The sequence below is a fragment of the Mobula hypostoma genome, chromosome 1 (assembly GCF_963921235.1).
Source record: "Mobula hypostoma chromosome 1, sMobHyp1.1, whole genome shotgun sequence".
Classification (NCBI taxonomy): Eukaryota; Metazoa; Chordata; class Chondrichthyes; order Myliobatiformes; family Myliobatidae; genus Mobula; species Mobula hypostoma.
The window spans coordinates 227,544,107-227,564,929 of NC_086097.1; the positions used below are offsets into that span (position 1 = coordinate 227,544,107).

The window sequence follows — 20,823 nt, forward strand, 5'->3', positions numbered from 1 at the left end:
ATATATAAACAGTAAAAGAGAGATGAGAGTGGATATTGGACTTCTGGCAAATGATGCTGGAGAGGTAATAATGGGGGACAACAAAATAACGGACGAACTGAATAAGTATTTTATATCAGTCTTCACTGTGGTAGATGCTAGCAGTATGGTAGGAGTTCCAGCTGTTAGGGATCATGAAGTGTGTAGAGGGGCAGGTAGTTTTGAGGAACTAGAGAGGCTACAGAAAGACTTAGACAGATTAGGAGGATGAGCAAAGAAATGGCAGATGAAATACCGTGTTGGGAAATGTATGGTCATGCACTTTGGTAGAACAAATGAAAGAGTTGACAATTTCTCAATGGAGAGAAAATACAAATTACTGAGACACAAAGGGACTTTGGAATCCTTGTGCAGGATTCCCTAAATGTTAAGTTGCAGGTTGAACCTCTGGAGAGGAAGGCAAATGTAATGTTAGCATTCATTTCAAGAGGACTAGAATATAAAAGCAAGGATGTAAAGTTGAAATTTTATAAATCACTGGTGAGGCCTCATTTGGGGTATGGAGTATTGGGACCAGTTTTGGGCCCTTTATCTTAGAAAGGATGTGCTGAAACTGGAGAGGGTTCAAAGGAGGTTCATGAAAATTATTCCGGGATTGAATGGCTTGTCATATGAAGAGTGTCTGATGGCTCCAGGCCTGTGTTCATTAGAATTCAGAAGAATGACGTGTGACCTCATTGAAACCTACCAAATGGTGAAAGGCCTTTATAGAGTAGATGTGGAGAGGCACTCCAACGTGTGGTGAAAACTGCCCAGCGGATTATTGGCATCCAATTGTCCACCATTGAGAACATCTACCATAAATGCTGCCTGGGCAGGGTGAAAAGCATTATCAGGGATGCATCTCACCCTAACCATGGACTTTTTACTCTCCTCCCATCCGGTAGGCGCTACAGGAGCCTCCACTCACGCACCAGCAGGCACAGGAAGAGCTTCTTCCCTGAGGCTGTGACCCTGCTGAACCTCACATCACAGCGCTAAGCATTATTGCACCCATATTGTACTGTCTCAGTACTTTTATATTTGTGTGCTATAGCACGTAGTTTTTATTCGCAGTTATTTTGTAAATAACACTATTCTTTGCATTTCTGGTCAGATGCTAACTGCATTTCATAGGCTTTGTATCTGTACTCAGCACAATGACAATAAAGTTGAATCTAATCTAATCTAATGTTTCCTATGGTAGGAGAGTGTAAGACCAGAGAACACAGCCTCAGAATAGAGGGGCATCCTTGTAGAATGGAAATGAAGAGGAATTTTGTTAGCCAGAAAGTGGTGAATCTGTGGAATTTTTGCCACAGGCAGCTGTGGAGGCCAGGTCTCTCTGCGTATTTAAGGCAGAGGTTGACAGATTCTTGATTGGTCCAGGCACGAAGGGATACGGGGAGAAGGAAAGAGACTGGGGCTGAGAGGAAAATTGGATGAGCCATGATGCAATGATGGAGCAGACTCGATGGCCAAATGGCCTAATTCTGCTCCTATATCTTTATCTTATGGTCTTATGGTCTTATGCAGATGATATTTTGGGAACAGAATGGCGCACATGAGACTGGACGAAGTGTAAGTGGGTTCCTGGCTCACTTGGCAAGGTTTCCTCTACATTTGAGAAATCAAATGCAGATTGTGTGATTGCTCTGAATTCCGTCCCAAGAGTGACTCTGAACTTCTGGTTATCACTTTTAACTATTTCTCTTTCCAAGGATGAACCTTGGCCTGCTGACTTTTTCCAGCATTTTCCCTTTCTCTTTTGGGTACCCTGCACTATTTCATTTTCCTTTCATTCCCGTCTGTAGCTAGTGTGGGCCTAGTTCCCGCCCTTCCAACAACACAGGAACTTCAGAAGCTGACCCCTTCCATTTGCAGGACTCTAAGAAGGAATTAATAACAACGTCCTTTCCCTTCAACCTGTAAGTACATGTTTTTCAGGGAGCGCGAAGAGGCACCAACCTCACAGCTCTGCAGACATTCATCCCTGTTATGCATGGAAAGGTGTGAGGTAAACTCAAACTCTAAGTGTCTTTTAAGAATCAGCTGATGCACGTTTGAATGAACCAGTTGCATATGTTCTAGCAGCTCTCTGTTTCTCTTCATTTTTCTCTACTCAACATTGGTCAAAGTTGAAAGAAAAAGCATGCACACAGACACTTTACAAATGACACATTTTGAAGCCTGCCCAGTTCAAAGGGCTCAGCAGCAAAGCAGGCACATCAGAGCCTGAATGAGAAGTACAGCTGAGTTCACATCCATTCCAAGGTGCAGCACAACTCCCTTTACCCTTTGTGTGATTTGTCTTCAGGCAGCCTTTCAATTCTCAAAGGAGTGCCTGGCAATTCTCTCTATCAGTGGGTAATTCGGCAGTGCATCTACCAAGAATGAGTCATTACCTGCCTCCTCATCTTTAAAAACTGTAGTTGGATCTGGACGACATAGGTAGAAAGGGGTAAGAGGTCCTGTGTAGTGAGTATGGGGAGTTAGGGAAGATGTTGAAGAGCAGGACGTCCAAGGTAGTAACCTTTGGATTATCCCCAGTTGCATGTTCTAGTTAAGGCAGGAATACAATAATAGTATAAATGAATGAGAGGGTGAGGAACTGGTGCAGGGAGCAGGGCTTCAGATTTCTGGATCAATGGGATCTCTTCTGCGGAATGTAAGACCTGTACAAAAACAACGGATTACATCTGAACCTGAGGAGGACCAATATCCTTGCTTGAGCAGTTGGGGAGGTTTTAAACTAATTGGACAGGGGTATGGGAACTGGTGTGATAGGGCCGAGGATGGGGTGGTCGGTATACAAGTAGATGCATTGTGCATTGAGACTCTGAGGGAGGACAGGCAGATGATGGGGCAAAATTGCAGTCAGCGGGATGGGTTGAAGTGTAACATAGGGGCAACATCGAAAAGGGTGATGAACACATCGCTCTTGTGAATGTTATATGTGAATGCACATAAGGTAGATAATCCTTTAGCACAGTTAGAAATTGGCAGGTATGACATTGCAGGCATCACAGAGACATGGCTAAAGGAAGAACATCGTTGAGAGCTTAATATTCAAGGATACATATTATATTGAAAGGACAGACAGATAAGTAGAGCTGGTGTGGTGGCTCTGCTGTTAACAAATGAAGTCAAATCCTTAGAAAGTGGTGATATAGGGTCAAAAGATGTAGAATCCTTGTGGGTAGAGTTCAGGAATTGCAAGGGTAAAAAGGCTGTGATGGGAGTTATATACAGCCTCTGAACAGTAGCCAGGATGTGGAATATGCATTACAATGGGAGATCGAGAAGGCATGTAAAAAGGGCAATGATAAGGTAGTGATAAGGGATTGCAATGTGCAGGTAGGCTGGAAAAATCAGGCTGGTTCTAGATCCTAAGAGAAAAAGTTATAGGAAATCTATGAGATGGCTTTTTAGAGTAGGTTGCGGTTGAGCCTACTAGGGAAAAAGACAATTCTGGATTGGGTGTTGTCTCGTGAACCAGATTCATTTAGGGAGCTAGAGGTAAAGGAACCATGAGGAGGTCATGATCATAATATGACAGAATTCACTCAGCAGCTCGAGAAGGAGAAGATAAAGTCAGATGTATCAGTAATACAGTGGAGTAAAGGGAAATGTAGAGACATGAGGGGGGAAGATGGCCAAAGTTGATTGGAAGGGGACACAGGGATGACGGCAGAACAGCAACGGCTGGAATTTCTGGGGTGAATTCTGAAGGTGCAGGATTAACACATCCCAAGGTTGAAGTATTCTGAAGACTAAATGAGGGAACCATGGCTGACGAGGGAAGTCAAAGACAGCATAAAAGCAAAAGAAAGGGCATATAATATAACAACAATTAGAGAGAAGTTAGTGGATTGGGAATCTTTTAGAACCAACAGAAGGCAACTGAAAAAGCCATAAAGAGAGAAAGATGAAATGTGAAGGTAAGCTAGCCAATAATATAAAGGAGGATACAAAATGTTTTCTTAGATATATAAAGAGTAAAAGAGAGGCAAGAGTGGATACTGTTGGACAATAATGTAGGAGAGTTCGTAATTGAAGACAAAGAAATGGCAGATGAACTTAATAAGTATTTTGCATCAATCTTCACTGTGGAAGACACTAGCAGTATGCCAGAAATTTGAGCAGAAATGAGTATAGTTGCTATGGTGCTTGGGAAGCTGAAAAGTGTGAAGGTAGATAACTCACTGGGAGCAAATGCACTAGTGGCTGGGAGGATGTTGGAGTCCATTATTAGGGAAAAGGTTTCCGAGTATTAGGAGGCACATGATAAAATAGGCCCAACTCAGTATGGCTTCCTTAAGGGGAGATCTTGCCTGACAAATCTGTTGGAAATCTTTGAGTATATAACAGATAAGATAGACAAAAGACAGCCAGTGGAGGTTACTTACCTGGAATTTCAGAAGGACTTTGGCAAAATGCTGCACATGAGGCTGCTTAATAAAATAAGGGTGCATCTTATTACTGGAAAGATACTAGCATGGATAGAAGATTGTTTGACCGGCAGGAGGCAAATAGTAGAAATAAAGGGGAGTTGAGTATAGGAGCAAAGAGGTCCTTCTGCAGTTATACAGGGCCCTGGTGAGACCACACGTGGAGTATTGTGTACAGTTTTGGTCTCCAAATTTGAGGAAGGACATCCTTGCTATTTGGAAGTGCAGTGGAGGGTCACGAGGTTAATTCCTGGGATGGTGGGACTGTAATATGTTGAAAGATTGGAGCGACTGGACTTGTATACACTGGAATTTAGAAGGATGAGAGGGGATCTGATTGAAACATATAAGATTATTAAGGGATTGGGCACGCTAGAGGCAGGAAACATGTTCCCGATGTTGGGGGAGTCCAGAACCAGAGGCCACAATTTGAGAATAAGGGGTAGGCCATTTAGAATGGAGTTGAGGAAAAACTTTTTCACCCAGAGAGTTGTGGATCTGTGGAATGCTCTGCCTCAGGAGGTAGTGGAGGCCAATTCTCTGGATGCTTTCAAGAAAGAGTTAGATAGAGCTCATAATGATAGTGGAGTCAAGGGATATGGGGAGAAGGCAGGAACGAGGTACTGATTGTGGATGATTGGCCATGATCACAGCAAATGGCGGTGCTGTCTCGAAGGGCCAAATGGCCTACTCCTGCACCTATTGTCTATTGTCTGTTGTCTGAAGAGGGCCTTTTCTATTTGGCTGCTGGTGACTGCTGTTGTTCCGCAGGGGTCAATGTTGAGTCCGCTTCCTTTCACGTTTTATGTCAATGATTTGGATGATGGATGATGGCTTGTAGCCAAGTTTGTGGATGACACAAAGATAGGTGGAGGGGCAGGTTGTGTTGAGGAAGCAGGAAGTCTGCAGAAGAAATTAGACAGATTAGCCAGGAGAATGAGCAAAGAAGTGGCAAATGGAATATAGTGTAGGGAAGTGAATGGTCATGTATTTTGGTAGAAGGAACAAATGTGTACTCTATTTACTAAATGATGAGGAGGGGATGGATGCTTGGAGTACAGGAGACCCCGGGGGATGTGTCTCTTGAAAACAGGTTCACCCTCTTGGAAGCTGTCAGGACACAAGACACTGCCAGTCTGAGAGGCGGACAGGTCTGCGAGTCAAAAATTGGCACTGAAGCAAAGCCGAGGAGACAGACGTCAGGCAGTGCCGTGGTAGTAGGGGACTCCATTGTGAGAGGTACAGAAAGAGGTTTCTGCAGCAACAGGCGAGATCTAAGGATGGTGTGTTGCCTCCCTGGTGCCGGGATCAAGGACGTCATGGACCGATTGCAGGGCATCCTCAAAGGTGAAGGTGAACAGCCGGAAGTGGAAGTGCATGTTGGCACAAATGACATCGGGAAGAGGAGGAAAGACATTCTGCAGCGTGACTTCAGAGAACTCGGAAGAAGGCTGAAAAGCAGGACCTCCAGGGTGGTTATCTCCGGTTTGCTTCCAGTTCCTTGTGCTGGTGACGGCAGGAACACGGAGATAAGGGATCTGAATGTGTAGCTGAGGAGCTGGTGCGGGAAGCAGGGATTTAGATTCTTAAACCACTGGGATCTGTTTTGGGGCAAGGATGAATTGTACAAAAGGGACGGGTTGCACCTCAACAGGCGAGGGACCAGCATTCTGGCAGGCAGGTTTGCCACTGCTATACGGGTGTGTTTAAAGTAGCGGGGCGGGGGAGAGGAAATATGAGGATGGAGTTAAAGGGAAAGAGAGAATAAGGAAAGTTAAGAAAGACAACAGAATTAACGGGGCAGAAGGCTCAAGAAGGGATCGGAGAGTATGGCCAAGTGCAATTGGAATCGATGTGAAAGGTGAGGGGAGTAATGGATTAAAAGTATTATATATGAATGCACGAAGTGTAAGAAATAAAGTGGATGAGCTTGAGGCTCAGTTGGAAATTGGTAAGTATGATGTTGTAGGAATAACAGAGACATGGCTGCAGGAGGACCAGGGCTGGGAAATGAATATTCAAGGGTATACGTCCTATCGAAAGGACAGACAGGTGGGCAGAGGGGGTGGGATGGCCCTGTTGGTGAGGAATGAAATTCAGTCCCTTGCGAGGGGTGACATAGAATCAGGAGATGTAGTCAGTATGGATAGAACTGAGAAATTGTAAGGGCAAAAAGACCCTAATGGGAGTTATCTACAGGCTACCAAACAGTAGCCTGGATATAGGGTGCAAGTTGAATCAAGAGTTAAAATTGGCATGTCGCAAAGGTAATGCTACGGTTGTTATGGGGGATTTTAACATGCAGGTAGACTGGAAGAATCAGGTTGGTACTGGACCCCAAGAAAGGGAGTTTGTGGAGTGCCTCCGAGATGGATTCTTAGAGCAGCTTGTACTGGAGCCTACCAGAGAGAAGGCAATTCTGGATTTAGTGTTGTGTAATGAACCGGATTTGATCAGGGAACTCGAGGTAAAGGAGCCATTAGGAGTTAGACCATAATATGCTAAGTTTCAATCTACAATTTGAGAGGGAGAACGGAAAATTGGAAGTATCAGTATTGCAGTTGAAGAAAGCGGACTATGGAGCCATGAGGGGGGAGCTGGCCAAAGTTGACTGGAAAGATACCCTAGCAGGGATGACAGTGGAACAACAATGGCAGGTGTTTCTGGGAATAATACAGAAGATGCAGGAACAGTTCCTTCCAAAGAGGAAGAAAGATTCTAAGGGGAGTAAGGGGTGACTGTGGCTGACAAGGGAAGTCAAGGACAGTATAAAAATAAAAGAGAAGTGTAACATAGCAAAGATGAGCAGAAAGCCAGAGGACTGGGAAACTTTTAAAGAGCAACAGAGGATAACTAAGCAGGCAATACAGGGAGAAAAGATGAGATACGAAGGCAAGCTAGCCAAGAATATAAAGGAGGATAGTAAAATCTTCTTTAGGTATGTGAAGAGGAAAAAATTAGTTAAGACCAAAGTTTGGCCCTTGAAGACAGAAATGAGTGAATTTATTATGGGGAACAAGGAAATGGCAGACGAGTTAAACAGGTATTTTGGATCTGTCTTCACTAGGGAAGACACAAATAATCGCCCAGATGTAATAGTGGCCAGAGGACCTAGGGTAACAGAGGAACTGAAGGAGATTCATATCAGGCAGAAAATGGTGTTGGATAGACTGATGGGACTGAAGGCTGATAAATCCCCAGGGCCTGATGGTCTGCATCCCCAGGGTATTTAAGGAGGTGGCTCTAGATATCGTGGACGCATTGGTAATTATTTTCCAATGTTCTATAGATTCTGGATCAGTTCCTGAGGACTGGGGGTAGCTAATGTTATCCCACTTTTTAAGAAAGGAGGGAGAGAGAAAACAGGGAATTATAGACCAGTTAGCCTGACATCAGTGGTGGGGAAGATGCTGGAGTCGATTATAAAGGATGAAATAGCGGCACATTTGGATAGCAGTAATAGGATTGGTCTGAGTCAGCATGGATTTACGAAGGGGAAATAATGCTTGACTAATCTACTGGAATTTTTTGAGCATGTAACTATGAAAATGGACAAGGGAGAGCCAGTGGATGTAGTGTACCTGGACTTTCAGAAAGCCTTTGATAAGGCCCCACATAGGAGAATAGTGGGCAAAATTATAGCACATGGTATTGGGGATAGGGCACTGAAATGGATAGAAAATTGGCTGGCAGACAGGAAACAAAGAGTAGGGATTAACGGGTCCCTTTCAGAATGGCTGGCGGTGAGTAGTGGGGTACCGCAAGGCTCGGTGCTGGGACCGCAGCTATTTACAATATACATTAATGATTTAGTTGAAAGGATTAAAAGTAATATTAGCAAATTTGCAGATGACACAAAGCTGGGTGGCAGTGTGAAGTGTGCAGGGGATGTTGAGATAATGCAGGATGACTTGGACAGGTTGGATGAGTGGGCAGATGCATGGCAGATGCAGTTTAATGTGGATAAATGTGAGGTTATCCACTTTGGTGGCAAGAACAGGAAGGCAGATTACTATTTGAATGGTGTCAAGTTAGGAAAAGGGGAAGTAAATGAGATCTCGGTGTCCTTGTTCATCAGTCACTGAAAGTAAGCATCCAGGTACAGCAGGCAGTGAAGAAAGCTAATGGCATGTTGGCCTTCATAACAAGGGGAGTTGACTATAGGAGCAAAGAAGTCCTTCTGCAGTTGTACAGGGCCCTGGTGAGACCACACGTGGAGTATTGTGTACAGTTTTGGTCTCCGAATTTGAGGAAGGACATTCTTGCTATTGAGGGAGTACAGTGGAGGGTCACGAGGTTAATTCCTGGGATGGTGGGACTGTAATATGTTGAAAGATTGGAGCGACTGGACTTGTATACACTGGAATTTAGAAGGATGAAAGGGGATCTGATTGAAACATATAAGATTATTAAGGGATTGGGCACGCTGGAGGCTGGAAACATGTTTCCGATGTTGGGGGAATCCAGAACCAGAGGCCACAATTTGAGAATAAAGGGTAGGCCATTTAGAACGGAGTTGAGAAAAAACTTTTTCACCCAGAGAGTTGTGGATCTATGGAATGCTCTGCCTCAGAAGGTAGTGGAGGCCAATTCTCTGGATGCTTTCAAGAAAGAGTTAGATAGAACTCTTAATGATAGTGGAGTAAATGGATATGGGGAGAAGGCAGGAACAGGGTACTGATTGTGGATGGTCAGCCATGATCACAGTGAATGGCGGTGCTGGCTCGGAGGGCCGAATGGCCTACTCCTGCACCTATTATCTATTGTCTATTATAAATGGGGAGAAAATTCAAAAGTCAGAGGCGCAAAAGGACTTGTGAGTCCTGTGGTTTTATATGGCATTGGTCAGACCACACTTGGAGTATTGTGAGCAGTTTGGGCGTCTTATCTAAGAAAGGATGTGCTGGCATTTGAGGGGGCTTATGAGAATAATTCTGGGAATGAAAAGCTTAACATATGAGGAGCATTTGATGGCTCTGGGACTGTACTTGCTGGAGTTTAGAAGAATCAAAACAGTGAAACCTATTGAATATTGAAAGGCTTAGACAGAGCGGATATAGAGAGAATATTTTCTATAGTGGGTGAGTCGAGGACCAGAGGCACAGCCTCAGAATAGAAGGACATCCATTTAGAACAGAGATTAGAATGAATTTCTTTAGCCAGAGGTTAGTGAATCTCTGGAATTCATTGCCACAGACAGCTATGGAGGTCAATCATTTGAAGTATTTAAAACAGAGGTTGATAGGTTCTTAATTAGTAAGAGTGTCAAGGGTTACAGGCAGAAGGTAGAGGAATAGAGCTGAGAGAGATAATAAATCAGCAAAGATGGAATGACGGAGCAGACTCAATGGGCTGAATGGCCTAATTCTCGTCCTATGTCTTATGGTTTTATGGTCTTATTTATATTCAACAAAGAAAACACGCTATAATTTAATAATGCAGGATAGATACTGACAATATCTATATTTAAGTAATCTCATGTAGGACTGAAGTGAATCCTGAATAAATTTACATGTTTTACTATTAAACATACTAACAAATAATGCATTGGCATCATATACTTTTATTGGTCATGTTAGAAGTATCTACTTATACAAGGCAATATAAATAATGGACAAAAGTTAATAGCCACTAAATTACACAAACTCCAAAGAAATTTCTATTAAGAAAAATCTTTCGGGACATCAGAATATTTTTAATTTTTGAAGGAAAGGGTATGTAATTCATGCCAAAGGAACTAATCAGCTATATATGGACAATTCAGTAATTTATTGTAGTTTTATGCATAATTAATACATCCTCTGTTTTCATAATTAGTAAGTGAAGAGCAATGATTATTAAAATAAAATCCGATAGGTTTGCAAGATGTTTCTATAAGACTATAAGATATAGGAGCAGAATTAGGCCATTTGGCCCATAGAGTCTGCGCCGCCATTTCATCATGGCTGATGCATTTTCCTCTCAGCCCCAATCTTCAGCCTTCTCCCAATATCTCTTCATGCCCTGACCAATTAAGAATCAATCAACCTCTGCCTTAAATATATGCTTTGTGCCAAAGTCGAAAATTCCTAACATAGCTTTGTTGCTCCTAGGTAGACGAAGCTTAAGGATAAACCTTCAACTTTGATATCCGATACATACGAAGAGTCGAGGACTACAGTACACAGCCTCAGAATAGAGGGGTGTCCTTTTAGAATGGAGATGAGGAGGAATTTCTTCATCCAGAGAGTGATGAATCTGTGGAACTTGTTGCCACAGGCAGCTGTGGAGGCCAACTCTTTGTTTATCTTTAAGGCAGAGGTTGATATATTCTTGATTGGTCAGGGCATGAAGGAGGAGCCAGGAGATTGGGGCTGAGAGGAAAGTTGGATCAGCCATGATGAAATGGCAGAGCAGACTCAATGGGACAAATGGCCTAATTCTGCTCCTATATCTAATCATCTTAAGCACTTATAATGATAAGCCTGATTCTGATTTTGGTCTGTATTGTGGACTGATAGTAGGAAGGGGATAGGGAGAGGGGAGTCATGGTTGGGAAAGGAGGAAGGGAGAGGGGAGGGAGCAGGAAGCACTAGAGTTACATTCTGTAATGATTAACAAATCAAGTGTTTGGAATCAAACGGCCTTTCCTGGTGTCTCAGGAATGGATGTGTCTGCAACTGACTGTCCCCTGTTCCTGGCACTCCTTCTCTGCCACCTGTCCCATACTCCACACACGACGCTCCACCCTAACCGTTCCGAACGTCCTTTGCTCCCACCAGATTTACAAGTTCACTCTCTGCTCCATATTGACAAGTACAGTACTATGCAAAAGTCTTAGGCACCCTAGCTCTCTCTCTCTCTCTCTCTCTCTCTCTCTCTTGCACAGTACTGTACCTGTTCCAGTTCCCTTTACTGTACAGTAAAATGAATCCACATATGGGGACTGTTAAAATTTCAGACTCAGTGCAAGTGCCTCTGGTAAGTTATTTGGATTCAACAAAAAAAATCAAATGATTTAACCTTCCCACACTCTTCCAATACCATCTGTACGGGGTCTTTCTTTTGTTACATTTAAAATGGCGACTTTGTTATGTTAATCTGGGGAATGCAGCTTTGTTGTGCTTTAACGCTGAAGAGAGTTTGCGCTAGCAGTTTGTTTACTTTAAAATGAGATAACAGGGTTCTATTAGCCAATGGGTGGTTATGTATTGTTTTGTTTTCGGATGCCATGCTGTATGATATGACTGTGGACTGAGTTTTGGCGGGGAGTCGGAGGAGAGATGAGGAGGACCGCGGACGTGTGGAGAGGCTCCGGTCGATCACTCAGGGTGGTCCTGAGCCGTGAGTCGACGGAATTCGAGTGGTCGTCTGAAGTCGAATTGAGCTCCAATGTAGCGCGCGAAGAACTTGGACTTTGATAAGTGTTGGCGCCTTTTTTTTCATTACTTTCCTCTCTGTATCAAATGTATATTAATGTCATAGAATTAGTAATATCTATAAAGTGTATTTGTTAAAATTTACTGGGTGTGCTGGCTGATGATTGATGTTTGTGATTGATTCGGGCGGCAACCGACCCTGTGGGGAGTGTTGAAGCAGGTGCTGGGCTGGATTTCCCCTAGACATACACGAGCCAATATAACAGAACGTTACACATCCTTAGAGACCATTTAAAAGTCTTAGGATGAAGAAAAAACATTCAAAGTTCAAAGTAAATTTATTATCAAATTATGTCTGTACATGCCACTATAAACCACCTTGAGATACATTTTTGTAGGCATTCACTGTAGAACAAAGGAGTACAATAGAATCAAGGAAAAACTCCACACAAAGGCTGATAAACTACCAATGTGCAAAAGCAGGCATACTGTGCAAATCCAAAAATAATAAACAAACAAACAAGCAAACAAATAAATGGATAGATAGGTGGATAGATAGATATATAGATAGATAGATGCATAAATAAATAAATACTGAGAAAATGTGTTGTAAAATCATTGACAGTGAATCCATTGGTTGTGGACTCAGTTCAGAAGGTGCAAATTAATTTTAAAACCTGTAACCATCCATGAGGTATGTCATTTCGATGTCAACAGATGGTAGTGGAGCACATTTCAGATGGACAGAGAGTTCAGGTGTCTAACATAATTCCTTTGGCAACAGTCTACAGATGAGTAAAGCAATTGGCATTCTCAATGTAGTTTCTGCAAACAGCATGAAGCAGTACATTTTAATTTCACAAATGAAAGACCCATAAACACAAAATAAATTATCAAAACTTCTGGGAAATCAGCATCACATTCCTCCCACAAGATGCAATAGACTCCACCAGCCTGTCCCTTTGTGTCTAGCATGCTAATTTTTTTTTTACAGCATGCAATGGGAATACCATGATCACAAACTTATTTAATAATGTTATGCAAAGAACTGCTCACTGCTCCGCAAAGTTAGAGGCAATTGCTAGCCATTGTTAATTTTATTTCTATTTTTTGTCCTAGCTATAAATAAATTAGATTTTTCTTCTTCTGGTCCGCAGGGAAATAAGTGTCAACCATGGTTCTCATGTTTGTCTCTCAGCTTTTGAGTGAAAATCTGTGCAGGGTTCATAATGCTGCAGCTAGCACTTGAGCACTTAATCCAGATTGCCACACCACACCATGCTATGAAGGTGCCACACTTTTGAGCATGTCTTCTTTCAGGAGAGATATAGTATCAGATAAATAAGAAGTTCCTATGGCACTTTTCAAAGAAGGGCAGGGCAGTTGTCCTTGTGTCCTGACAACCACCATCACTAAAATAAATTGTCTGATCATTACCTCATGCTGTTTGTACAAACTGGTCCCACGTGTATTGACTGCTAAATTTCCTCCATTCTAACAATGACTACATATTTAAAAGTTCTTCAATTATGTGAGGGAAATCGAATATATTGCCTTCATGCCGTGTGTTGTCTAGGTTGGGAAAGCCAAATCCCGTTAGGTCTAGCCTTCAATGATAACGAAAAACAATGCTGACAAAGGCAAATCCAATTACACCGGCATTTCTGCAAGTGTCTGAAATCATTGTATATGCTTATATATAAAATGGGTGGCACTGTAGTATAGAGGTGAGCGTAACACCATTACTGCACGGGCAACTCGGGTTCAATACCACAGTTGTCTGCGGAGTTTGAACTTTCACCCCATGTCTTTCCTGTTTCTTCCCACATTCCAAAGACAGCGATTTAATAGGTTAATTGGTCACATAGGTATAATTGGGCAGAATGAGCTTATTGTGTTGTAAGAGCTTGTTACTGCACTACTGAGGTAGGCTTATACCTGAAAATTCAGTAATGTACCAAATAATATTTAATTGCAATGTGTTTAAAGTGTAGAGTGAAATCAATTAAGATCAGGTTGTTATAGTGCACACCTTGCAAAATGTGAATGCATACTTTTGATGTCTATTGTTTCTCACCCTGAATACCAGCGTGTCTCAAGGCTGTGTGATGACCCTCTTCTGTACTCCCTTTTCACCTATGACTGCCTTTCCTGTACATGGTTCTAACTCCATAATCAAGTTCGCAGACGACAGCACGGTGGTTGGCCTGGTCAGAGGGGATGACGAGACGGCCTACAGGGATGAGATCCAGCACCTGGCCGCGTGGTGTGCCAATAACAACCTGGCTCTTAACACCCAGAAGACCAAGGAGATTATTGCGGACTACAGGCATGCTAGGAGCCACACTCACGTCCCCATCTATATCAACGGAGCTGTAGTGGAGCGTGTATCAAGCTTCAAATTATTTGGTGTCCATCTTTCTGATGATCTCACCTGGTCCTTGAACTCCTCCATCCTGATTAAAAAGATGCAACGGAGCCTTTATTTCCTGCGAAACGTCAGGAAAGCTCACCTCTGTCCCGGGATACTGACGGATTTTTACCGCTGTACTTTTGAGAGCATACTCACCAAATGCAACTCAGTGTGGTATGGCAATTGTCCCGCATCACACCGTAAAGCACTCCAGCGTGTGGTGAAAACTGCCCAATGGAATATTGGCACCCAATTGCCCACCATTGAGAACATCTACCATAAACGCTGCCTGGGCAGGGTGAAAAGCATTATCAAGGATGCATCTCACCCTAACCATGGACTTCTTACTCTCCTCCCATCCGGTAGGCGCTACAGGAGCCTCCTTTCCCGCACCAGCAGGCTCAGGAAGAGCTTCTTCCCTGAGGCTGTGACCCTGCTGAACCTCATATCACAGCGCTAAGCAGTATTGCACCCATATTGCACTGTCTCAGTACTTTTATATTTGTGTGCTGTAGCACTTACTTTTTATTCGCAGTTATTTTGTAAATAATACTATTCTTTTGCACTTCTGGTCAGATGCTAATTGCATTTCATTGGCTTTGTATCTGTACTCAGCACAATGACAATAAAGTTGAATCTAATCTAATCTAATTATTACCCAATTGAGCCCTGTGAAAATGATTCTCATACATGCCATGATCATAGACCATGCCCAGGGAAGCAGATCTGAACTGTTGTGACAAGCTCTGACCTAAAAGAAATTAAGTACTGTCAATCATTTTCCAGTATTTTTGGGCGGTAATCCCTCTGTCAAAGGTGCGTGAAGACTCTTGCTGGAGACATTGGGAAACGTTTTGATGAACCCAGTTATGCATAATGGAAGCATTAGTCAGGGACTACTGAGCCTACAACATTAACTGGAGCAGAGGGAGAAGACCCAATGATAAAGCCTCACTTACAGGCCACCCAAACAAGGGCAGTTGTCATCTGAAGATGATACAAATAACTTCCTGAAAGTGAAATATACTGTAAAATGACTAGATGGGTAGAGTTTGTCAAAAGCATTCAGGAAACTTTCCTTAATCAGTATGTAGAAGAACGGGAGTGTGGTACTCGATCTCCTATTAGGGAATGAGACAGGACAGGTAGCAGAAGTTTATGTAGGAGAACATTTTGCATCCAGTGACCACAAGGCCAATAGTTTCAAAATAAGTACGAACAAACATAGGCCTGGTCCGCCCGCTGAGATCCTAAATTGAAGAAAGGCCAATTTTAATGGTATCAGAAATGATCTAGCAAGTGTGGCTTGGGACAGGCTGTTTACTGGTGTACTTGGTAAGTGGGAGGCCTTCAAAAATGAAATTTTGAGGGTACAAAGCATATATGTGCCCATCAGAATAAAAGGTAAAGACAACAAGTGTAGGGAACCTTGTTTTTCAAGATATATTGAGGCCCTGGTTAAGAAAGAAAGGAAGTTCATAGCATGTGTAACATTCTGGGAAAGGTTTCGCTGCTAATGTAATGGCCTTTCTGTAGAAACACTGCTAATGTAATGATTTTTCTGTAGCAGCAGTGTTTGGGTTATGGCTGGAGATAATGGAGGCTTTGGAATGTACGCCGTCCAGTGAAGGGAGTGTTTTCTCTTGTTGTGTGCCTGAGTCCAAGGTGATCTGGGTCTTTTGTTTGGCAGAAGATGAAGAGAGAAGATGCCAGAAAGGAGAGGTCATAGACAGCAGAAAGGAGTGGGCCGGGAGTCAACGAAGCCTGGGGAACGCGATGGAGGACCAGTGGAAGGGAAACAGTGAGCTCCAACTCATGCACAGTAGACTGGTTCATTAAAATGGGCCCTTTTTTTTTGTCTTACCTTACTAACCCTTTAGTCAAATTAAGAATTATAAAGCTAAATCATTTAATTGCATATGGTGTACTGTCAGTTATTTCATGCAACTGATTTGTAACGGGGTAACACATCACGCAGCATCCACACAAAAAGGTTTTGCACCTCAATCTCATGCATTTGGTGGGGCCAGAGATTGGGGCCACAGCTGACAGAACCGGAGGGTTACGCAGGAAGGAACAAATGAGATGCTGATGGAGTATAAGAAATGTAAGACAACACTAAAGAAATAAATCAGGAGGGCTAAACGAAGGCATGACGTTGCCCTGGCAGACAAGGTGAAAGAGAATCCTAAGGATATACAGATACGTTAAGGGAAAAATTGGTCCTTTGGAAAATCAGAATGGTAATCAATGCATGGAGCCAAAAGAATGGGGGAGATCTTAAATTAATTTTTTTTTGCATCTGTATTTACTCAGGAGCCTATGGAGGTGAAGCAGAGCAGCATTGACTTCATGGAACCTATACAGATTACAGAGGAGGAGGTGTTTGCTATCTTGAGGCAAATTAGGGTGGATAAACCCCCAGGGCTTGAAAAATTGTTCCCTCAGACCTTTGGAATGCAAGTGCAGAAATTGCCGGGGGCCCAGCAGACGATGCTTACATCATGCTTAGTGACGGGAGAGATACCAGAGGATTGGAGGATAGCCAATGTTGTTCCGATGTTTAAGAAAGGGTCTAAACATAAGCCAAGAATTTATAGGCTGTTGAGCCTGATACCAGTAGTGGGAATGTTATTGAAAGGTATTCTAAAGGACTTGATATATGAGTATTTGGATAGACATACACTGATTAAGGAAAGTCTGCATGGCTTTTTGTGTGGTAAGTTGTGTCTGTTTAATCTTTTTTCAAGGAAAATACCAGGGAATTGATGAAGGCAAGACAGTAGATGTTATCCACATAGAATTTAGTCAGACATTTGACAAGCTCCTGCAGAGGAGTTTGTTAAGAAGGTTCAGTTGTTTGGCATTCAAGCTGAGGTATTAAATTGGATTAGACATTGGCTTTGTGGCAAAAGTGACAGAGTTGTAGTAGCTGGTTGCTTCTCTGACTGGAGGCCTTTGACTGTTGGAGTGCTATAGGGATTGGTGCTGGGTCCATTGTTGTTTGTCATATTTATCAATGATCTGGAACAGGGGCCCCAACCTTCTTTGCGCCACGGACCGGTTTAATATTGACAATATTCTTGCGGACTGGCCAACAGGGCGGGGAGGGGGTGTTAACCATGACCGGAATATAGGTGGTAAGTCAACTATATGTCACTTATCAGTGGCTAATACACTCAATTTTGTTTCTAAAAAGGTTTATCTAACAAATTTAATATTAAACAGACAGCGCATATTTTCCTCGCATATTCCGCAATTTAGTTTTCGTTGCATTCATTGCAGAAAACTCTGCTTCGCAGAGATATGATGTTGGAAATGGAAGCAATGTTTTCAGTGCTTTCGTGGCTATCTCAGGATATTCAGCCTTGACTTTGATCCAGAATGCCAGCAGAGATGTTATGTCAAACATACTTTTCAGCCCACCGTCATTTGCAAGATCAAGGAGTTGATCTTCTTCCCACGCTGATATAGATGATTCACCGGGGACATTCACAAATGGGTCACGGACCCATTTCTTTGCACGTTCTTGGGTCATTTGCGGTTGGGAAGTAACACTTGAATTCTGTCGACAGCGAAGATAGGTGTTTGTGCACCAGCTGTGAGCCTCAGTCTCTCCCAACTTCCCAGCTAATGTTGGGAACATCTCAGATATGTCCCTGTCCACTCGCCATCCCCACAGTTTCAGTTTGGCTTTGAAAGCAGACACTTTATCTGTCAACTTGAAGACAGCTGTCATTCTCCCCTGAAGTGACAAATTGAGTTCATTGAGCAGGTTGAAGATGCCACACAGATAAGCGAGTTTTGCTATCCACTCCTCGTCACTGAAGTGTGCTGCCTGTGGTGACCTTTTTTCCTGAAAGAAATCTCTGTAGCTGCTCTCTTAACTCAAAAACCCTGGCCAGGGCTCTGCCCCTTGATAGCCACCTGACTTCAGTGTGTAAGAGAAGACGTTTGTGCTCTGCATCCATTTCCTCGCAAAGGTGCTCAGACAGACAATAGACAATAGACAATAGGTGCAGGAGTAGACCATTCGGCCCTTTGAGCCAGCACTGCCATTCACTGTGATCATGGCTGATCATCCACAATCAGTACCCTGTTCCTGCCTTCTCCCAATATCCCTTGACTCCGCTATCTTCAAGAGCTCTATCTAACTCTTTCTTGAAAGTATCCAGAGAATTGGCCTCCACTGCCTTCTTAGGCAGAGCATTCCATAGATCCACAACCCTCTGTGTGAAAAAGTTTTTCCTCAACTCCGTTCTAAATGGTCTACTCCTTATTCTTAAACTGGCCTCTGGTTCTGTACTCCCCCAACATCGGAAACATGTTTCCTGCCTCTAGCGTGTCCAATCCCTTAATAATCTTACATGTTTCAATCAGATCCCCTCTCATCCTTCTAAATTCCAGTGTATATAAGCCCAGTTGCTCCAATCTTTCAACAAATGACAATCCCGCCATCCCTGGAATTAACCCAGTGAACCTACGCTGCACTCCCTCCAGAGCAAGAATGTCCTTCCTCAAATTTGGAGACCAAAACTGCAGACAATACTCCAGGTGTGGTCTCACCAGGGCCATGTACAACTGCAGAAGGACCTCTTTGCTCCTATACTCAACTCCCCTTGTTATGAAGGCCAACACGCCATGAGCTTTCTTCACTGCCTGCTGTATCTGTATGCTTACTTTCAGTGACTGATAACAAGGACACCCAGATCTCGTTATACTTCCCCTTTTCCTAACTTCGCACCATTCAGATAGTAATCTGCCTTCTGGTTCTTGCCACCAAAGTGGATAACCTCACATTTATCCACATTAAACTTCATCTGTCATGCATCTGCCCACTCACCCAACCTGTCCAATTCACCCTGTATTCTCATAACATCCTCCTCACATTTCACACTGTCACCCAGCTTTGTGTAATCTGCAAATTTGCTAATGTTACTTTTAATCCCTTCATCTAAATCATTAATGTATATTGTAAATAGCTGCGGTCCCAGCACCGAGCTTTGTGGTACCCCATTAATCACTGCCTGCCATTCTGAAAAGAATGTCTGCCAAACAATTTTCTATCCATGTCAGTACCCTACCCCCAATACCATGTGCTCTAATTTTGCCCACTAACCTCCTGTGTGGGACCTTATCAAAGACGCGATTTAAGGGCTTTTGCTTTGACGTGATTGATAACTTCAACAACGTCACTCAATACGCTGTTAAGATCAGGTGACGTTTTTTGGCTAGCCAGCATTTCCCTGTGTGTGACAGTGTGTAAACTGGCATTCAGGAACAACCTCTTTGACTCGGGTAGTAAAACCAGACTCGTTAAGCCGTTCCAACAGCTGTGCTTCGATGTCCTCCGCTATGTCATCGATTCTCCTTGAGACTGTGGCAGCTGAAAGAGAAACCTGTGCCATCTTAGTTAGGGGCAGCTTCTCCCAGCAGTTCACAGTACATGTCCTTGGCAGCAGGCAGAATCAATTCTTCACCAACAGTGAAAGGCTTCTTAGCCTGAGCAATACGACTAGCCACTAAGTACGACGCTCTCAGAGCAGCAGCATTTGTGGAGGTGGTGGCTCTCAACACTTGCTTCTGTCCCACTTGCTCACGTTTTTTCCGCTCAAAAATCTGAATGGGTTTGTCTTTAAGTGCAGGGTGCTTGGACTCAAAATGCTGAAGCAGTTTTGAGGACTTTATTGCCTCATTAGATGACTTGTCTCCACATATCACACACAGGGGGCTTGGAGCATGCGAGTCACCGGTCACAATAAAGCCATATTTTATGTACGACTCGTCGTATTTTCTGTTGAAGGAAGCTTTCTTTTTTTTTTTGCAGTCTCGGCCTCAGCTGTCTCTGCGTTATCATCATCGTTCGGCCTTTCATGTCCCCTACCATCTCTTCCAAAGAAACTCTCAAGCGACGTTTGTTTTTCACTCATCGAGTAGTTGCAGGTTAGTGACCGACTGATGTCCTCGCGTGCGTTCAAGTACAACAGTGGGTGTGACAGGGAATGAGGAAAGGTGCAGTTGACTCATATCATCTCCCTCGTGGCCCAGTAGCACATGCTTTGCGGCCCAGTGGTTGGGGACCACTGATCAGGAAGATCATGTGGTTAACTGGATCAGCATATTTGTAGATGACACCAGGACTAGCGGCGTAGTGGATGGCGAGGAAGAATATCATGCCTTGCAGCGGTATCTGGACCGGCAGGAAAAATGGGCTGAGAAATGGCAGATGGAATTTAATGCAGACAAGTAGGAGGTTTTTCACTTTGGTAGGACCAACCTGGGTAGGTCTTACACAGTGAATGGTAGGGCACCGAAGAGTACAGTAGAACAAAGTGACCTAGCAATACAGGTCCATAATTCATTGAAAGTGGCTTCATAGGTGGATAGGTTCATAAAGAAAGCCTTTAGCACATCGCCCTTCATTAATAAATGTATTGAGTACAGCACATGGGATGTTACGCTGAAGTTGCTTAAGACATTGGCGAGGCCTAATTTGGAGGATTGTGTGCAGTTTTGGTCATCTATCTAAAGGAAAGATGTCAATAAGTTTGACAGAGTAAAGAGAAATCACCATATTCACAGC

At 43.2% G+C, this 20,823-nt stretch overlaps 1 protein-coding gene across 1 annotated transcript in view; it reads left to right on the forward strand.

Moving 5' to 3' along the window:
* LOC134349574 (paramyosin) overlaps positions 1–16,079 on the forward strand; it is a 674,039-nt gene extending 657,960 nt beyond the window's left edge. The window contains exon 26 of the mRNA XM_063054149.1: positions 15,931–16,079. Within this exon, the coding sequence (XP_062910219.1) occupies positions 15,931–16,079 (149 nt within the window). The remainder of the gene's footprint in view (positions 1–15,930) is intronic.
* The last annotated feature ends 4,744 nt before the right edge of the window (positions 16,080–20,823 follow it).